The 14,026-nt window shown below is 18.2% G+C and overlaps 1 protein-coding gene and 1 pseudogene across 2 annotated transcripts; both read right to left on the minus strand.

Moving 5' to 3' along the window:
* Positions 1–240: 240 nt before the first annotated feature.
* PmUG01_00075400 lies at positions 241–1,099 on the minus strand (annotated as a pseudogene). The gene is given in 2 exon segments: positions 241–1,080; positions 1,094–1,099. Coding segments are annotated over 2 exon segments (846 nt in total).
* A 2,689-nt stretch (positions 1,100–3,788) lies between these two features.
* Positions 3,789–4,728, minus strand: PmUG01_00075500 (fam-m protein; the record flags this gene model as incomplete). Its single annotated transcript, XM_029006378.1, has 2 exons — positions 3,789–4,502; positions 4,642–4,728. The coding sequence occupies 2 exons, from the start codon at positions 4,726–4,728 to the stop codon at positions 3,789–3,791; spliced, it is 801 nt and encodes a 266-aa protein (XP_028859242.1).
* Positions 4,729–14,026: the final 9,298 nt, after the last annotated feature.

Here is a 14,026-nt window from a genome sequence, read left to right on the forward strand (position 1 = left end):
TAATTAATCTGAGAAAATATATTATAATACGATTTGAAAAAATTAATATGTTCAAATTAACTAAAAAACTAATAACATATTTTTCTCTTGTACATAGAAAAAGTCCACCTGTATGTAAGCGTATTTATAATATTTAAGCAATTATAGTTATGCTTACTAAGCAGGGCACTAAGAATATTACAGGTATTAATTCATATTAATGTATTCATCAAACAAGGAAGCATATTCCTTTTGTACATTTTACCTTTTTCTGAACTTAATTTTTTGATATTTTTTAACTTTTTTATGATAATAAACCATTCCTAATATAAGTGTTACACTCAATATTAAGAAAGCTATTAAATATATTAAACATAACAGATATCTATAAAATCCATATACGTAATCGTAGTCATTTATAATCACCGACGTACCGCTTTTCTTAATCCACTGTTTTAATTTTATTTGTTTTGTAGACTTAAATAAAAAATTTAAAGAGGAGTTTTTCAGCAAACTATTTAAAGAACCGTACCACCAACCTCCAAGCCATACACGTAATGCGTAAAACAGTCCCTTTCTAAAATAGTGAAAGCAAGAAAAATCTATTATCATCGATACTGACAACAACAAAAACAATAACAAAGGTATGGCAATTCGTAAAGCTAATTTTTTACGTATTATTTTTTTGTAAGTTTTATCACTAATTGTCCTGTTATTTTTAACAAAATCTATATAATCAAGTTCTTTGAATATTATCTTTTCTATATGAGATAATTTTATAGTCTCAAATATATTAGACTTATTTTTCTTATGTAATTTATATCTTCCAGTATTATTTAGTGAACGTGCATCGGATTGATTTATTTTTCGTATATCTCCTTTATCGTTTATACATATACCTTTTTCCTTCTTCATCATATTATTAGGTATCTCTTCTTTTAAATGTAAGAAATTTGAATATTTATCCTGTTTATATTTTGCTATTAATCTATAATTTCTTATATCTAATTTACTTCCAATGGTTCGTTTCCCATAAAGGAATTTATCAAATATACTCTAAAAAACATAGAAAATATATATTATTTATATAAATAAATATCCTCGTACTGAATAACAGTGTAAATAAAAATTAAAAACTAAATATGTAAATAATATATATTTCTTTAAATTAAGTAATAGTACCATATTATTGGAAAAATGACATATCCAAGTAATAAATATAAAGAGAGAAACTTTAATAAAAAAATATAACTTAATTTCTTGTTCCATGATATATATTTCTATATCCTAATGTATTCAGTAGAAAAAAAATTAACAATCGTATAATATTCATTTAATAATATAGCATAGTAATTATAATGTAAAAAAATTTTATTAATGTCTCATAAAAACATAATGAAATGTATATGAACATAATGTTTTTGATAATAGATACAAATAAAATAACTATAAATAATATTTTAGAATTATTTTTTAATTTTATGCTTAAAGAAATATTTTTCATTAAAATAAAATAATTTGCATTCTCAAATATTTAAAATATATAATTTATTAATATAATATAGCAGGGTTATTAAAAAAATATTTCTTAATATTTTTTTAAAACAAATTAAGAAGTAATTATAAGATTCTTAAATATTTATAAATTCTGAGGTTATATATAAGATAGAACATATAGAATACATATACTATAGAATGTATAGATAAATTATATATAATTCCATATTTTGAGATAATAATATCTAATTCAAATGATATTTTTTAATAATAATTATAACTTTTTTACATGTTTTGGAAGACCATGTTATTATTTAAGAATAATAAATACTACTATGTTATTATAAAAATAGTAATAATAAATGAAAAAAATAATATTCTATAAAACCTTTCATGTTATATTATTTATAGCTCTTTCCTTATTCACTAAGTAAACATGGAAATTTTTATGTGGCCCATAAAATTTTTAAAAGATCGAATTTATAGTATACTACGAAACATAAGAAACAATATATTTTTTAAAGGTAAAAACGAATTATAGTTTTTATTTAAGTTTTTCCATCGTTACTATTTGTAGATTAAATATCTTTAAGTTCTATTTATTTTATTTATTTTTTTGTTTTTAATAATATGTACATATTTATCAAAATTATAGTAGAAAATAATAGAATATCAAGAAAAATGTAGTTCCATTTTAATTTTAACTTTTTCTAAGCAAAAATAGACTACGTAGAGTTACACATTAGTATAATTCCATCAATAATAAAATTATATAATGTATTTTGTTAACACTTTATTTTTTTCATAGTTATTTAAGAAAAAGTTCATAAAATATAATAAAAAACGTTATTAGAAGATGATAGATTCACTTATTCCGTAATTCAGTATAACAACATAGTAATATACTAAAGAAAAGTAAAATACTCAAAGTTTCTATTGAATAAGAAAACGCATTTCTACAATTTGATAACTTCCTAGAAATAACTTAAAACTCAGGCCCCAAATCTAAACCTGTATTGATATATTTTATATAAAGAAAGAATTTTCTTTTTTTTACTATTATTTTATTTAAAAAATTTAATTTATAAATATGAATGAATTAGTAATGTTCAATATGAACTAAATGCATTTTTATGTATATTCATAATAATATGAAAAATTTAGTAAATATACTTATAGACAACTAAGATAACATCATACACTTGTTTAAATAAATACCTATATATAATGAAAAGTAAGTAGAAAACACATATTTAATTTAATAAATTTTAAGGATAATTTAGATTTTTACAGATATGTAATAATTCATTAGAAATTCACTATTATCTAAATGTAAATGTAAGGATTTTTACGTATTGTGTATTAATTTGTTAAATAAATTAATTCATTAATTTCAACTTTAAATTCCAAAAACAATAAAACAATATAATATATATTTATTGATTTATTCTAATATATTATATAATTAAATGTTTTTTTCAAAATTAAATAAAAACTAAATGTGGAACAATAATAAAGTTATAAAGATTAAGTCATACTTTAATTTTAATGAACTGTAATCTCTAATTTAGTAAACAGTTATATATAATCTATATTTAACTAATATATTTATTATTATATATCATTTTAACATTATATTATTCAAAAATTTTCAATTTTTTTAAAAACGATTTTACAATTAGCATATTGAATAACATATTTTAGATAAAACATATCATATAAAATAAAAATATGTTTGTACATAGATTAAATAAATAAATATATATATATATATCAATATAATTAAATATATGCAACTAATTTCATAAAATACAAAAGAAGTCACATTATAGTTAACATGAAAATTATAGCACATTTACAAAGTAACACGAACAGTAATAATGTTAGTCTAGAACAAGATTTATTATATAGAGAAGTACTTATTTATTAAAATATAAAATATCACAATATTCAAAGAGAGTATATAAATTTTTACAGTATATATTCATTATAAGGGACATACATATATTTTTCATAAAAATTCATATAAATTCACAAATATATATATTATATCATATACATGTAACAAAGTTTAATTAATAATTTAAAATTTATGTTTCAAGCCATTATAATATTCCAATTTACCCAAAAATTAAGAAGTTAAGTTTATTTTTTACTATGGTACACCGAAAATCCTGTGTATATACGCTTATATTTATAAAACTATGGTAATCATAGTTATGATCATTAAGAATATATAATAAAATATATCAAGTTCTTAAATCATATTAATGACAATTTTACTTAACAATATTTCCTTATTATTATTTATTTCATTCAGAAATGTACTTAATTTTTTTATATTTTTCATTATTTCGTAATATTTTAGGAATCGCAAGGATGAGCAAGATAGCTAATATAATGATAAGTAGGACATATGTTACTAGGTAAAAATATTGTACTCCTGCTACTCCTCCTACTACTGCTTGTGATTCTGTTACTTCTATAATTGCTTTTAAACCTGAGTCTTCATATATAAATTTCCAAAGAGTCTTAAAAGGTGTAAAAGTTGAATTCTCATCGAAGTCAAAAACCCGCAATATAGGTAACCCTATTCCCACTAAGAAAAAAAGAATGAATAAAACAATTCCGAATCCATAACTTTTAAACTTTATTTTTTTCAAAGCTATATCACAAATTCTTCTATTTCTTTCAACATAATTATCATAATCTTTTTTTTTAATCCATTTTTTTTCAAAATGGAAATGTTTTCCATCAAACATTCCATTATTATAATCCAAGACTTCAATACAGTATTGAGTCTTATTTAATAAATTTTTATTAGAATTTTTGTTTTTTCTTATATTCCCTCTTGTATTATTATATATATCGTTTTTTTCATATTTTGTATTATATGCCATATTTTCCTTTAACCTTGAAGTAGTTAAATCCTTATCCTGCTTATATTTAGCCAGTACTCTATTATTTCTTATATCTATTTTTGTATCATATTTACGGATTTCATTCAAAAGTTCATTAAACGGATTCTGAAAAAAATAAAAAATAAATATTTTTTTACCATAGCGAATATTCTTATGCAAAGAAAACAAATATATATATATATTAATACAAATAAAATGGAGATAAAAAGCATAATGAAGATACACATAAAAATTTGTGATATACCATATCATTGCAAAAATGATATATCAAAGATAAAAGGATAAACAAATAGAACTTAATGTTAAATAATGATTTGCTTTTTTCGTTCATTTTTTAACAATTTATTATTTTAATATATTCAGTAGAAAAGAATTAGTGATAATATAGTATACATCTAATAATAATGTATACTATGTTTATCTTTAAAAAGGTTTTTTACTATTGTTTTTTTTTAATAGAAATATAATAAAATTTATATAGCTATAATATAATTCATAACGATGACATAGAAAAGAAATATTAAAAATGCATTATATAATTTTATCTTAAAAACCTTTACAAAGAAAAAATTTTATTAAAATAAAATAGTCTTAATTCACGAACAAATAATAAAAATAAAGAATTTAATTTATTACAATAAATAAATTATTTCTTTTTTAATATTATAAGAATGAAAAAAAAAATTAAATACATTATTTCATTATTTCTAAATATTGAGTGTATGTATATTATGTAACGTACATTATATAGAAGGTAGACAATATATTATTCTCTATGTTCAAATAATAATAATTAAGCTTAATTTTGTTATCCTATTAATAATTTTAAATTTATCAATATAAAATTCCAGAAGAAATTATTATTAAACATTATTTATTATTACAACAATATAATAATATGAATAATGAATGAAAAAGAATATGTAGTACAGAAATATATGGTACATTTATCTTAACACATGATTTGTTTTCTGTTAATGCACATATAATTTTTATTCACTATATTATACATAAAAAGACTTATTTATATGATATTACCTATTATATGAAGAAATATATACTTTAAAGTCAAATATAGTTTGATATTTTATTTTTCTACGTTAATTTTTGAAAATTATAAATTTTATTAAAGTCCAAACCATACCATTATTTCTGTATGACATATATTTATATTCCTTTAATTTATGTTTTAATATTTCTTTAATAAATTATATACCTTTAGTACAAATATTATTATAGTAAAAAAAAAAAAAAAAAAAAAAAGTGATTACGGTAAAATTCTCAAAGAAATATTGCATATAATTTCGTTTATTTAAAATTACATCAAATTAAAGAAATTTATATATAATATACAGGATATGATAAGTATATAACAAAAAAGAAAGAATAAAAGTATAATTTACTTAATTTTATGATATAGTTATCTTTCTATTCATCTAATATAAGAGCAAATGTATTATTTTTTATTTATACTTATAGCTGTACATAGTATTGGGAATATATTTTATACAAATATCATATTGAGTCGACAAAAATATACAAATAATATTTCATTTAAAAAACTTTTAATAGGAAAAATATATTATGCCCAAGTTTTTCTCCTACGTGGCATATAGAAGAGGATGATAATTCTAAAAACATTGTTTATAGCAAAAATTATTATAATAATCTTAAATATAGCATTTTACTATTGCTCTGAGGAACTATTACATTCCAAGTGCACAATAAAAAAATTAAACAAGAGAAAAATCAGCTAAATTTTTAATTCTACTTTTAAGATGATAAAATTAACACTAAAATATTTTTATTATTTTAAGGTATATTTATTATTGTTCTTAAATAATTATTAAGAATCTTATTTATTTTACTTTATAATTTCTTACAATTCGGTCTTAAATGTTTACGAGTGTTAACATTTATATATAAAATAAACAACAATCTATTTTTAATATTTAAAAAAATATAAATATAAATTAAAAAATCAATATAAAAAACAAGTAAATTATGTAATATTATGCCAAATATTTATGTGTAAATGAGCTCTTTCAGTTTTTGAAACACTTATTATATCTATCTATTTTTATGTTCTATATTTTAGCCATATATCTCCTCTTAAATAAATTTTTAAGCTTTTTTCTTTTTCTAAATAAGAAATAATATTCAAATATCTTGATTTACTTTTAGAATGTTAAATTTCCTCCTTATTAAGAATATATATAATAAGCGAATTGTTTTATTATATATATGTATATCTTAATAAATATTATACATTTTATATCATATAAATATTTTTATATTTTAGACATAAAAATAAAACTAGTTAAATATAAAATGATATTATATTTCAAAATATTCTTATAATATTCATACTATCTATAGAAGAAAATACATAAAAAAAATAAATTATTCATTTAAATGTTCAATTTTTATAGAATATATTATATCGGTTACATGGAAAAAACTATAACTTATTTATGTATTCCTTTTTTTTTTATTTTTCAATAAATATAGATTAAAAATATTTTCTTTTTTATATTTTTAATATAAAATGTTTGTTTCATGTTTCTAACAAATATTTATACATCAATAAATACATAGATTCTTTAAATACATACTAAAAATCAAGACTAATTATAAAATAATATATAAATAGGAATATTTACAAAAGAGCAATAATGTTTTTACAAAAATGAAAAATTTCAAAAATGAATTTGACACTCGTAGGAATTATATAAATGAGTTCTAAATTGGATTATTGTTAGAATTTGCCAATAAATCGAATTAATATCCTGAATTTCATTGGATCCCATATCCTATAAGGTTTTCACTAGATCAGTTATACACATTAGAAGCACATTCATATGATACTTAGTAAGATTTTATTTAATAATTTCCAATCATTACATTAACATATATTGTATTGTTTTATATATTTTTTCTTTTTCTTAAACTATAAATTATTTCAATTAAAAATAAAAATGCCCTTCCACATTTGTTTTAATTAATTATGACAATTAATTAGTGCTTTAATGGTGTTGTACGTACAAATATGTATTTTTTAATACTATTTTACATCATATGAAAAATGATGTTGTCATCAATAAAAAAAAAAAATAAAAATTTTTAAATAATTAGATGAAAAAAATAATCAAATATGTAGTCATTATTCTAAAAATTATCAGTCATATATAAATGACAAGACATACCATATAGAATATAGTACTTAAAATAATTATATTTTATAAATTTTCATTTATAATGATCAATAAAAATATCAAATAAATAAATACAAATGTTAAATATACAGTGTTTTAAAAAAATATAGAAAAAAAAAAGTATAGAATAATTCTTTTAATAAAAATATTGCAAATTAATAGGATACACCTAAGTACTCTTCTAAAAGAACTATAAAAAATTCCTATATAATTATTCGTGTTAACTATTTTAACGAGGTAAAAAAAACACCCTACAATTAATTAATAATTCTTTTGTGGAAATTTTTAATGTCGCTAAGATAAAAAACTTTGGGTTTAAAAATATATTAATATTAATTAATAATATTAATGATATTATTAAAGCTTAACATACTTAGGATATATGATATTTATTATGACAAAATCAACTATATATTTTATGTAAGGATAATTCAATATATATATATATATATATAACACTGCCACTAGGTAAGGTAAAAAATAAGATTTTCTGTGTACTAATAATTTGTAATAATAAAAATACTTTTTATAAATTAACGTAGAATTAATGCATATGTAATAATTTTTATAGTATATTAATTAAACAATTAGTTATGTGATAAAATATAGGATCACAATAGGAAATATCATTGCTAGGGATAATGAATTTGGTATTAAACATATTATATATAGAACGAAAATATATAATCCAAACGGCTTAAATAACTTTAATTAAATATAACAATAATATCACATACATTATATTACTATAACATGTTTAAATATAATTTATTTCATGTTCATTGCAATCAAATATAAAACAAGTTTTTTCCATAGTACTCTTCGACTCTATATTTATCTGTATAACTAAATGATGGTACATAAAATAATAATATATTTATCATCAGAATATATTATTTTATTTTCAAATTTATGTTATTTATTAAGGAGGTATTTCCTATTATAATATATAGATAATTTTGAACTTCAGTAGAAAATAACATGAACTATAATTTTAAATACGTAAGTGCCTTATTTTAAAGAATATTCCACAAATGGTACTTTGGGAATTTATACATATTAAATGAAAAAAAAAATATAATTTTTTATTTAAACAACAATATTTTCTTATATATTATTACATTTAATTATATTTTTTCTACTGTTTTGTGTTAGTTTATATTTGTGCAACATTTTTATTAGTTTATATTATGTGAAAAATTTACATATTTAACATATCAATTTTAATATTATATGTCATTTATTTAATAAATAAATAAATATATAAATATATAAATATATAAAACATTTGTTACACTATAAAAAGTTATTCAATAAATCACACGAATTGTTATTAATTTTATATCGCTCTTAAATAAATGAAATGTTTATATTGCAATATCAAGCCATGATTTTCATAATATATTAAAAAAAAAAAAAAAATTTAAGTTTACTACATATCTGTTTGTTTAACGTTAACAGCAAAATTATTTATAATATTTTTATTAATTAAATAGAGGACACAATGCACTAATTTATGGAATTCAAAAAAAAAAAAAAAATAGATATCTTCATTTTACTAAAGTTTCCTTTTTTATGTGTATATAAAAATAATAATTAACATTCCATTATTTAATAATTAAATACTCATTAAACGGTGCTCTATAATTTAATGGATTCTCTATAATTAAATAAACATGAAAATATTTATTAAGTATAATTTATCAATGAAAAACTTTTTGTTTTATACTTAATTATGGCAATAACAACTACCTATTTGTCATATATAAACCAAAATTTGTTGGTTCATTCATGGCTAATTCATATGTAAAATGTTTAATAATTTATCTTAGAAAAATTATATGACTTTATTGACATTATTATATTGAGAAAAATAAAATATAAATTAATGTATAATATTTTATTAATGATTTTTATTATTTTTTTTATTTTTATATTTAAATATTCAGCAAATGTATAATATTTTAGTTCTATATAATTACAATAATCACCATACATTCGGGTATTATTATGTAAATACATTTTACACAAAGTGAATGCTGTTTCTAAATATCTACCATTAATATTTAATATTTGTAGCCAGAATTATTTTATATTTTCTGAGAAAAAATATTTCTATTTCATAATAATAAAATATTCGAATAAGCCCTATTTTGCTTACTAACACGTAGGTAACAAAGTTGTAAAAAATAAAACAATTCTATAAATTTTTAAAATTGAATGAAGTGCATATATGAGACTAAGAGAAATGAATATGCTACATTAATATATAAATTATGATATTTAATTTTTAAGTAAAATTTAACATGTTTTATTATTTTAAATATTTTTTTAAACTTCTAAATACAAAGTGAAATATATAACTGTATAATGATGTAATGCGCTTTTAGTTTTAAATATTTATTTTTATTTCCTATTTCTGAAATGTAATTTTTCGTTAATATATATAATTTGAATTTATTAGATATAATGTTTTTAACATAATACTTCAATTATTATATGTAATAATACATTGAATTTCATATTTCCCATTGAACATAATAATGTATTACTTGTGTTAATATATATAACCGTAATTACGTCATGAGATAAAAACCTGTACATCTGGAAATTAAAATAAATTCATTTTAATATATCACATATCTATATTTAAATCAGAAACTATATATGAAATATTATTTGATATTTTAGATTCTTAAATATTCTATGTCAAAGGGGAAAACATATTTTTATGTGGATTTATTTTTTTACGACCTAATAAATAATTAAATATACAGAAATATGATTTTTATTAATATCTTTAATATAATAAAATACAATAAAATAATAATATGTAAACCTAAATTAAAATAGCTTTCATAAAATAAATTTTATACTTAGAAACAATAGTAATTTTAACCTCCGTAATTAATAACACAATTGGCGAAAAAAATTATATTTCCATTCCAGAAATATTCGTTATTATATCTATTTTTAGAGTTTTTTATGTTATTTAAATTCATTTATATTGGTATAACATCAAGATAGTTTTATGATGTCATTAACAGTATAAGTTTCGTTATTCCTTATTTTTTTTAAGAGCGCGCCAGATTAATTATATTTATAACATATGTGTATATAGCCATTAACTCACAATAATCTCTTTAAAATGAATTGTTTTATTTATAATATATATTTATTTATGAATGTGCATCAATAGAACACATAAAGGAAAAAACTAATTTCAAGAAACATTTGAATTATATAAAAATATAAAATAATATAAAAGTTCGAATAACATACAATACATACAAAGAATTGGAGACATAAAGAAAGATTCTTAAGGAGGTCCTTAAAATAAAACAAAAGTTAATTTATATAAACATAATTTTTTTAAGATGTACATATTTTAATTATTTATATGCTGAACGACAAAAATGAAACTGTTTTACATTGGCGAAAATATAAAATTATTATTTATTGAAGTTAAAACAAGAATATAATTTACAAAAATATTTGAATAGATTTATATGGAAATTACCGAAAAGTTAAGGAAAAAAAAATTTCTAATACTAATGATTATATCATTTAATTTACTATTTAATCAACAAATATATATTAATATAATAAAACTATTTATGAAGAAAACAAAATAGATAAACTCTTAATACACACATAGAATAAATCTGATATGAATTTATTACACATACGTTTACATCTAATTCGACTATAAATATGTTTGTCTAATAAATATATTAAAAACATTACATAAATTATCTGTTATATATGAATTTATCTTTTTAATTTTGCAAAATACACATAATATTATTTGTATGTTAATTTTAAAAAAATTACATGAAAGTATTAATATGGAGTGGAATGTATAACTCTAGAAATTCATATTTTTAAATTTATCTAATTAATAACATATACAATTTTAATCAATATACATTTATTATACTGTATAAAAATTCAACAGTTTTAAAAATTTAATAAATTATACATTACATATTTCTTTTTCTATCATTAAGTGACATACTAAGGATGAACATTTAAACATATTCATTTATTATATAAAATAACATAAAATCGATATGTGTATACTAAAAAAGCTAAGGTAAAAACTAATTAAATCTAATTTTTTATAACTACAAATATCACTTAATCTCTTCTTGAAATTTATTATATCATTTTTTGTTAGCATATTACTTTAATTGAACACTCTAAAGAATTATGCAAATTTAATATGCATGATAACAACACTATACTACTTTGATAATGTCTACGTATGTAATTCTTAATTACAGCTTCTTTTATAATATATTTTACTGTTATCTATTATTATTATTAATAAATGAATATAAGATATATTCGTTTTTACTCTCATAGTAAAGCATAAGAAATAAAATGTACAGGATTTTCACTTTTTTTTTATTTTTATTTATATAGTTATTAATTCTAACATTAATATTAGTTAAACCAAAGATACATTTTAAAAATATATAATTAAGAAAATATAAAGATTACATTTTTAAAATATTTCTTTCTTGATATTTTACCGTAAAACAATCTTCCATTGTGTTTAAATATATTTCAAGAATATAAAAACAAATTATAAAAAATGAAAGCATATTCATTTTATATCATGAATTTTCTTAATTAACATATTAATCGTTCATTCATAAAATATTCCCCGTTAATTTTTTTTATCATTTCTTCAATAAGTAGGGGAATATTATATTTAGAAAAAAAAAAAAAGTATATATTTAATATAAATAGAGGGGATGTTATTACATACAATGGAATATTAAATGAGCTTAAATTTCACTATAAAAAAAACATTATTTAGGATATTTCTGTAGTATAATTTTTTCTAAGATAAAAAAAATACTAAAAAACTGCGCAAGATTTAATACACAGAAATAGATTTAAAATTATATTTTAAACTAACGAATAAATACAATAATATAAAAATTGATAGTGCACTTGATAAAATATACATAATTATAAGGAAATGAAAAATATGTTGTATATAATTAACTGATACTCAGATTTTCATGTAATTCACAAACATTTTTATAATACTTTAAAAAATATTCTCATATACGCGAAAATCTTACAATATAATTTCATTATGAACAAATAAGTTAATATAAAATAATTGCATAATAATCATTATAAAAATGCACACATTAATCTATTGCTTGTATATTTGCTTACAATTATTTGTAGTAATAAGCGAATATATAATTAAATTCAAACAGTTATTATTAATTAAATGAAAGCATATATATAAAATAGAAAAAGATATATTATTTTTATGAAAAAACTAATAAAATAATATATGGAAAATACAAGGATAATGTTATGAAAAATAAGGCAAAAAAATAATAAACAAAGAAAATGCACTAGGAAATATATAACTTAACAATCATAATAATTCTACTATTTTTTTAACTTCAGCAATGTTTGAAAAGGAGAAAACAATTCATTTCATATAAGTAATAATAATAGAAACAATTTTTATTTGTTATTTTTTATTTTATTACTTATTCTTTTTAAGATATATCTAATTGAATGTTATATCTATTAATATATTTAAAATAAAGTAACGTATTTTTTATATATCATAATAAACATATATAAGCGTAAAATATATTACAACAATATGGTACATTAAAAAAAGGAGAAATAACTAATTATTATTCTCTGTGTATCATGAATTAAATACTATTTTATGGTAGAACATATGAAACATATAATGCCGATATATAACATAGAAATAACATAAAAAATATTGGAAAATATTATGATATTAATGTTCTCTACTATTTTATTATATATTGAAATAAAAACACGTGTCTTAAACAAGTTTACTAATGGGATGTACGTTATATAGATTATAGTAATAAATTTCGAATGATATATTAAACTATTTTTTATTATGCTGATAGTACAAACGATATCTGTAATAAATTTTATTAAAGGTGTTAGTATTAAAATTAAAAATTTTTTTTTTTTTTTTTTAATAGATTATTATATAAATTTGTATTATAAAAATATTTAATTTTTCTGCATACAATTATATACATCGAATATAAAAACATATACTATACCACTATAAAATTTCTAAAGAAGAAAGTTAAACTTTAACTTCCATAAGTAATAAAATGGAGAGAATAAACAGACTATTTTATAATTATAAGATATATTCTATTAATAGAATGTTAAATTTACAGTTAAAACAAAATTTTTGAGCATTTATATTTTTAATTTAAAAAATAAATACTTATTGTCATATTTTATATTTACATTTTAGTTCAGTTTTCTTTTTTATTTTATTAAATTTTAATTTCAATGATATTCGTAAAGTTCAATTTCTTAACCAATATATATATTATTATAACTTAATATAAATATTAAATGAAATAATAA

Source organism: Plasmodium malariae, assembly GCF_900090045.1.
Source record: "Plasmodium malariae genome assembly, contig: PmUG01_00_47, whole genome shotgun sequence".
In the NCBI taxonomy this organism is placed as follows: Eukaryota; Apicomplexa; class Aconoidasida; order Haemosporida; family Plasmodiidae; genus Plasmodium; species Plasmodium malariae.